This window comes from Microchirus variegatus (assembly GCF_963457635.1).
Source record: "Microchirus variegatus genome assembly, chromosome: 5".
In the NCBI taxonomy this organism is placed as follows: Eukaryota; Metazoa; Chordata; class Actinopteri; order Pleuronectiformes; family Soleidae; genus Microchirus; species Microchirus variegatus.
Window position 1 is genome coordinate 23,975,879 of NC_139806.1, and position 8,130 is coordinate 23,984,008.

An 8,130-nucleotide genomic window follows, 5' to 3' on the forward strand; every position below is an offset into this window, starting at 1 on the left:
TTCATTAGGACACCAGGGAACTAGGTTAACTTGTAGAAATAGGGTATAATATGTCCCCTTTAACAAATGAACATCTCTTCCGATATACAACTTATTCAGACGACACTGTTCAACTCTCTCTGCTCTTCCAGTATCAGTCCAGGGGTTTGGTTAAAGCATCTGGAAAGTCCTCCTTCACCACCTTTGTGGATCTGGGCATGTACCATTCACCAGGAGTTACAGGGGACAACATGTCTGTCACCGGTGAGTCAGAAGCTTTTTATAGACTCGAAAGCATAATCTGCTCATTAAAACGGTGACAATCACCAAACAATGGCAGCTGATTGCAAAACAATTCATGGCCATAACCTTTGAATATTATTTCTTATTCAATAATTATTTTCTTTCGAAAGTAATCCCAGAAAAAGAGTGTCGGGGGGCCTTAGTTTACATGTTCACCCTTTGTGTGTGTGGGTTTTCTCCTGATACTCTGGTTTTGCAACATAGTCCAAAAACATCAGCAACAACAGATTGGGATTAACTCTAGACTCTAATCTGAGTTTAGGTTTGAAAACACACCATGAAAAGCTATAACAATTTCCATTGCGGCCTCTGTGTTCAGGCTCCAGGTTTGAGCAGCTGAAGATGGAGGTGAGAAAAGGATCTATGGTGAACGTCAATCCCACCAACACTCGCCCGCCCAACGACACACCAGAGATCCGCAAGTACAAGAAGAGATTCAACTCTGAGATCCTTTGTGCTGCACTTTGGGGTGAGAAGAACTGATTATCAAGTATATTTTACCTTTCTTACATGTGTGTATGCTAGGGCTGTAAAGTCAAAGTCGACTGGTCGACTAATTGGTTGACACGCTCTGGCTCGACCAAAATTGTGATTGGTCGACTAAATTATTATTATTATTTTATTTTATTTTTTATGGTGAATTTCATTAGGAGGAAAGTACCACATGCTAATAGGGGTGTTTTACAGCACCCGTGCTTCACCGGTAACAGTCTGTCTTTAGGGAACACCCCCCTTGTTTTCCACTATTTTGGTTTATTCCAGCCCAGTGGGTTGTTGTCGCTCCGGGGCTCATGAGCGACACAGATTAGCGTTGCCATTAATTAGACGTGAATTTTGAGCTTTTCATTTGAGGCTACAGTCCTCCTGTTACATCCATGTCAAAGACATCAGCAGTGTGGCAGCATTTTTCAAAAATAGATGACGGTAAAAAAGTGGAACACAAACTTTGCAAGCAACAGTTTGCTTTTCACAGCTCTACTACTACAAACATGACATATCATTTAAAAACGATAAGCTAAGGTTGCTCCGTCCGTTTTAAGTATGAACATATCAGAATTATTAGCATTTTTCAATGTTTTAGTCTAATAATCGTTGATTGGTTTTATAACCGCACCTGCCCGCAACAGCAGCAGCGTCCCGCGGTCTATTTGTGTCTCAGCCGTGAAGCTGCGCTGTTCAGTCTCGCTCTGTATTCCTAAACACTTATTGTGCTGATATTACTAGTTATTTTCAGATATCACGGGCTATGATATTGCGCAGATGAACGTAATGCAAAACACTGTCAGAGCCGTCAGACTCTGTTGAACTCCAGCTCCAAATTAAGAGCCACACCCGCAAAGTACCTGTGCGGCTGCGGGTCTTTTCAAAATAAAAGAGCCGCAGCTGCAAAGTACCCCCCGTCGATTAGTCGATTTTTGGTCTAAATTTCAGAGCTTTAGAAGACCAAGAGTTTCTTTGGTTGATTACAGTCCTAGCGTATGCAGAACAAAGTTTTTCTCCATTACTTGCCTTAAAGCTGAGTTTATAAAATTTGATGCACCTGCAAAATATCTTTTCTCCATCCTCAAATATCCTTGCACAGATTTATAAGGTGTTCATGAAAGTTATCTATTGTAATTCCTTTTTTAATCAAAATGAAATATTTAGGTGGCTGAGTAACGGCAGAGGAAATTATAGTAGAAATAAAAGCTTTCAGTGTGAGTAATAACACAAAGTTGCAACAGAGGGATATCACAAAATTATTTTTAGCTGTGACTAGAGCAGGATTGGACTCATGTTGGGCTGAATGGAAAAAAAATGTGTGTGTGTGTCACCAGGTGTGAATCTACTGGTGGGCACAGAGAACGGTTTGAAGCTGCTGGACCGCAGTGGTCAGGGCAAAGTTTACCCCCTCATCAACTCCCGCAGGTTCCAACAGATGGACGTCCTGGAGGGCCTCAACCTGCTCATCACTATATCAGGTCATTACTGCTGCTCTACTCCAGTCTGGTCGAAGGTGTGCGTGCTTTGAGAAAAAGAGAAGAGAGGAGATTAAATTTGGGACACCAAATTTTAGTTTAGTTTAGCTGCGTGGCGGTATCACACTTACCGATTATATTGACCTCCACAAGGAGGTATGTTTTTGCCAGAGTTTGTCTGTCTGTCTGTTAGCAACATCACTCAAAATGCCGCAGATGGATTTGGATGAAAGTTTCAGGAAATGTCCACAATGGGACCAGAAACAAGTGATTACATTTTGTGCTTGATCCGTAGACGATATCACTATTTTTATTGCTATTTTGTGGGGGGCAGAGCTGCCTTGGCGGAGGTCTGCGCTCTCCGAGTGCTTTTCTAGATGTTACAAGAAACATAACACTTTTTGTGGATTAGCATAAAAAAAGTCCACTAGTGCTCACTAGAGTGAGTATTTCCCAAATATATGATTTTTGTAATATTGTGATAATATCATATTGTTGCGTCTCTGGTTTTTTCAAGCAATGGCAATGCGTTTAAATAATTTTCCTGATCTCATACAAGGCAAGAAAAACAAGGTGCGAGTCTACTACCTGGCCTGGCTGAGGAATAAGATCCTCCACAATGACCCTGAGGTGGAGAAAAAGCAGGGCTGGACCACAGTGGGGGAGATGGAGGGCTGTGTGCACTACAAAGTGGGTGAGTGAGAGATGATTGCCTGTTTATCACTGCTGTCTATTCTGCTTCAGGCAAAAATGCATTTGGCACAGTGAATAATTGATTTCAAGTATCTGATATCAGATGTCCTTGTGGTTGTCCCATGTAGTGAAATATGAGAGGATAAAGTTCCTGGTGATTGCTTTGAAGAATGCGGTGGAGGTGTACGCTTGGGCTCCCAAACCCTATCACAAATTTATGGCCTTCAAGGTAAGTCTCTCGTTTCCTTATGTGCTTGGATTATTTATGCGACATCAGTCAACCAGAAGTTGATTATGTTCGTACGCTCTCTTTCTGCTCCTTTTAATCAGTCGTTTGCAGACCTGCCCCACAGGCCTGTCCTGGTTGACTTAACAGTGGAGGAGGGCCAAAGGTTGAAGGTCATCTACGGCTCTTGTGCTGGTTTCCATGCCATCGACGTCGACTCTGGAAACAACTACGACATTTACATCCCCGTACACGTATGTTGAACTGTTATCAGAGAGCAGTGGTTTGGATGATGTGCTGCCTACAGGAGTTCATCTCCTCTGTTCCGATCTCAAACAGATCCAGAGCCAAGTGACGCCGCACGCAATAGTGTTCCTGCCCAGCTCAGATGGCATGGAGATGCTGCTGTGCTACGAGGATGAGGGCGTCTATGTCAACACCTACGGACGCATCATAAAGGATGTCGTCCTGCAGTGGGGCGAGATGCCCACATCTGTTGGTAATGATGCCATTTGAAAGAAAAGGAGCTTAGATAAAAGTATATCTATCATGTCTTTAAACGGTTATCAGTTTGCATACTCTAATGTGACACTTTGCTTTGCAGCTCATATCTGCTCAAATCAGATTATGGGCTGGGGAGAAAAGGCCATAGAGATCCGTTCTGTGGAGACGGGCCACCTGGACGGCGTCTTCATGCACAAAAGAGCCCAGAGGTTGAAGTTCCTTTGTGAGAGAAATGACAAGGTAAGAGATGACGGCAACAATGTTCCCACTAGGAATAGGATGATAAAATATCACTGAATTGCTATAAACATCCCCTTTATCATACTATCAGAAATACCAACCCGAAAGGGGAGGGGTTGAGTTAATCAGCGCTGCACGCACTGCACTTTTTTAAAAAGTCAGTAAAAACCTTAGCCTTGATATGACTGGGGAGTTTAGTGATTTTGGTACCTTGACTTCATTACATACCTTAAAACCGGTCATCGGCCCAAACTTAGTCACCACTGAACGATTTTAAATAATATATTTAACAAACTAGTGTAGTGCCCGTAGGAAGTATGTATTCCTATAGTGGGAGATGATAAGGCTAACATAATACAGACACTTTGCAACCTCATTAGGCACAACCCTAACCACAAAACAGCTAGCTACGCTAATGCTAATCGAAAAGGAAAACATTTGCGTGCCTAATGAGGTTGGACAGTGTTTGTATTATGTTAGCCCTACGCTAATGCTAATCATAGACTCACTAGCTTACCTTTGGAAACAGGTTCAGCAAGTTAGCCGCAAAGTAGTAGCATGCTAACCTTGTCGTTTGCTTTTTAATATATATTACGCCTCCTTGGATTTTAAAATCGTATTATCGGTATTGCAATTTTGAAAACATTTCTACTAATTGTTCATCTCTAGTCACCAATAGCAGCTGAAAGTGCTGCTGTTGTCTTTTAAAACAAGTATTACATTTCAAATTCAAAATAGTACACTCTTCCTACAGACTCAAGGCTCTCGTGGGTTGCCAGGTGGATTTGAAAAGATGGAAACAAGCGTAGCTTAAACCACTGCGTTGCACTGTGTTAATGCACATACGTATAGACATACACAACTGTCCCACTGTGTGTTTAATTTTTTACAGAACCTAAAATGTTCACGTATTAGCGAGAGGCGGAGATTTGAAGACTTCTCCTCTTGTGACCTTTTTGAGAGGGATACTGGGGCTTTTCATGTTCAGTCATGCAAGGCATTTAATTTAGACATTTAAGAGTTAGTTGACCATAAATTTAAATTATGAATATACTAGTTGAACCATTATCAACGATTTAATTTTATCTTATCTCCTTAATCTCTATTGGCATACCGTGGTGAATTTATCTTCTTTCTTTCTATTTTCTTTTATACATATTTAATGTCAACGCTGTCCCTCCAGGTGTTCTTCGCGTCGGTGCGGTCTGGAGGCAGTAGCCAGGTCTACTTCATGACCTTGAACAGAAACTGCATCATGAACTGGTGAAGGATCAGCTGCTCTGGTCAGTGTGTTTACAAACCAGCAGGGTTTGAAGGAAACGAGGGCGTCCGGAAATTCTCGCCAGCGCTTGCACACACACACACACACACACACACACACACACACACACACAAATACAAACACCTCTCTCGCTTGCAGTCACGCTCTCATAGACAAACACACACTCATACAAACAAACACCAATAATATCTCGGTTCATTCCACTCCGACACTGAGGCCAATACGATCACATTCTCCATGGAATCATCATGAAAAATCACTGATCCTCACATGTTGATACCATCTGTTGATTTGTACTGTATATATTCTCGTCTCTGTTTACTTTACTTGGTGGACTCGTGTTTAGTCGTAACTATTTAGTTCCTTATTGTGAAGTACGTTTAAAAAAACAAAAACAAAAAAAAACATTCCTTGATGGTTCTACAGGAAGGCATTATTTACCAATACTGTATGTTGAAAATGAAGTTGTAAATAGTTGAATCATTTACAGGCCTCTTATACGGCCTCTGCATTAAGTGTGTTTTGCCACTGGACACAAGGTGGAAAAAAAACAAAATGCTGGAACAACCCGCTGTCGTGGCATGTACACCACCCCCTCGGTTGTGTCGGGGGTGTTTTCACAATTACAGAAAGGCGTAAAGGAAGGACTTAGTGCAAAATAAAATGATTATCAAGAAGTGTCTTGTTCTATCATAAACGTTAATCTAAAAGTCGCTCTAACTTTTTAGAATCTTTTGGCAAATTCCTGAAAATCAAAAGTCTTTAATGCCTCAAAAAACCAAAATAATCAAAATGATCACTTTCAAATCTCCCCATTTTTTCCTTTTTTTTCTGTTTTAGATCAAATTAACTTGTATCTAGACTTTGATTTTGTAGAAACATTTGATATTTATACTGTATGTAGTGATTCTGTATTGGTATTAGCCTACTGGTATTCTTTAATTTTACTGTAATTATATTGCCATTATATTGCAATATATACTCTATTCTCGTGTAGTCTTTTGAAGAGGAGAGTTTGTGTCGTTAAGGCCACAGTATACTTCTCCGACTGCGTAACCACGGAGACCCCTTCATAGTTCTCCGTCGTGGTGCCGGATACGCACTGCAATTTCCCGCCCGATCAGTAGGGGTCGCTACGCAAGGTTGTTGTGCTTTTGGCTACAGTGAGCAATGGCGTCCGAGAGAGAAAGACCGTTTCTCACCTGAAATACATATTTTTCTGCAAAAACGCAGAAAAAAACGCAGTTTTCAGATCATTTGAGGTGAGAAATTGGCCATTTAGAGTCTAAACATGTGTTGTGTGTATTAAGATATGACTTATTTACAGTTTGGCAGCGACGTTGTCGGCGGTGGACAGAGCAGCATTATCTCAGCCTGTCCTGAGGACCAATCGCGCAGCCCTTGCCGTCTCCTTTGTTCCTTGACGGAGTGATGGACACTTAAAAAATATTTTGTGCAGCCGTAGACAACGGAGAGGCTCTCCGACAGGCGACGTAGAGGGATCTCCGTAACCTACGTAGAGTACTTTACGCAGGATTATACTGTGGCCTTTCGGTGACAGCGTCAGGAGAGACGATGGTGAAATGTGAAAGGATGGTGATTACAGTGATGAAGGGAGATCATTTTCAGGAGGACCCTTCTACAACAGCAGCGGTCCACTCTACTGTATTATATTTCAGTTCCTACACTATTTTTCTGTCAGTGTGGATCTTTTCTTTGTCCGGGGCGATTGCAGTGAAAGTGTGGCACAGATCATTTTTTTTGTCTCGGGGTAAGAGGGGAAAGATTTAATCGTGAGGTGACTCTGAAGTAGCACAGAGCATCAAGCACTTTGGAGAAAACCGCTGGAACATGTGATGATACTTTATTATATTTAATTTAGTACTTCATGGCAAAGTTCGCAGCATATTTTTGCAAAGAACTGAGGCCAAAGGCGATAGAGTTTAATAGAATGAAATAGATTTGGAGTTAAGAGAACAAGCTATTCCGACAGTTCACTAACAGTTTTCCTTTCACTACATAAATCCAAAGAGTCAACTGGCTTTTCACTAATGTGATAGTATCATGTTTTGTTAGCTGCTTGGTTTTTCCTGTAGATCTTTACTCTTAGTTTTTTGAAGTTTTTAGAGGAATAAACTTTAGTCAAGGCAGCAGCACAAATACACCAGGTACACGTATGTAAGAGGCAGTGTGATCAGGAAGTAGTCTGATCTATATTGTTTTTTTGGTGCAATAACACCGTTGTGTCACTGCATGTTGGTAGAAACCTTTAAAAGTCGGTATGCATCTTAACGGCATGGAGGTTTTGATGATTTTTGTAAGACTGCCAGTACGAAAAGCTTTTGGATGTCGTGAAAGGAACGTTGGATAGTGATAAATGGAATAGTCTGCTGAACGAAAACTAAAGATGATTATATTAGGTTCACAAAGAACGCACGGTCAGGGTAAAGAGCGTCTAATCAAAGATCACATAAATAGATTTAATAGATTTTATTAAATGAATGGAAAGCACTTTGATTTCAGAAAGCATATCTTTAATTCTATCTTGATCAGATTCTTAGGTGTGCATGTACGTCATGGAAATATAGTATATAGCACTGTATCAAAGTAGTTTTCCTCTTACAGTGAAGGTTTTTATTCTTCAACATGCCATCGTGCCATGACTTGCATTTTAAAATGTTCCGATTACAACACACCAGGATCTCTGGCACTCATTCTTTTGTATGGTCGAAACATTATTACTATTTCTTCTTCTTCTTCTTCTTTTTTTTCAGTCTGCCATGTTTACAGTTTAAGCAGTGCCTTGGAGTTGGGAAGGCGTTGTTTTACCCCCCCACACTTGTGTCATAGTTGAAATGAAATAAAGAAGAGGCGCAAGTGTTTCTGCTGCCTCATCCTCGCTACTGTCCTGTGCCAGTGAAGTGCACTTAATTTAAATCTGAAAA

At 41.0% G+C, this 8,130-nt stretch overlaps 1 protein-coding gene across 1 annotated transcript in view; it reads left to right on the forward strand.

The window, feature by feature from the left end:
• The window catches only part of mink1 (misshapen-like kinase 1), a 31,082-nt gene extending 24,928 nt beyond the window's left edge, over positions 1-6,154 (forward strand). Inside the window, exons 24-32 of the mRNA XM_083889152.1 lie at positions 132-243; positions 602-751; positions 2,100-2,243; positions 2,800-2,934; positions 3,062-3,162; positions 3,264-3,413; positions 3,499-3,658; positions 3,764-3,903; positions 5,087-6,154. Of these exons, the coding sequence (XP_083745278.1) occupies positions 132-243; positions 602-751; positions 2,100-2,243; positions 2,800-2,934; positions 3,062-3,162; positions 3,264-3,413; positions 3,499-3,658; positions 3,764-3,903; positions 5,087-5,170 (1,176 nt within the window). The 3' untranslated portion in view covers positions 5,171-6,154. The remainder of the gene's footprint in view (positions 1-131; positions 244-601; positions 752-2,099; positions 2,244-2,799; positions 2,935-3,061; positions 3,163-3,263; positions 3,414-3,498; positions 3,659-3,763; positions 3,904-5,086) is intronic.
• The last annotated feature ends 1,976 nt before the right edge of the window (positions 6,155-8,130 follow it).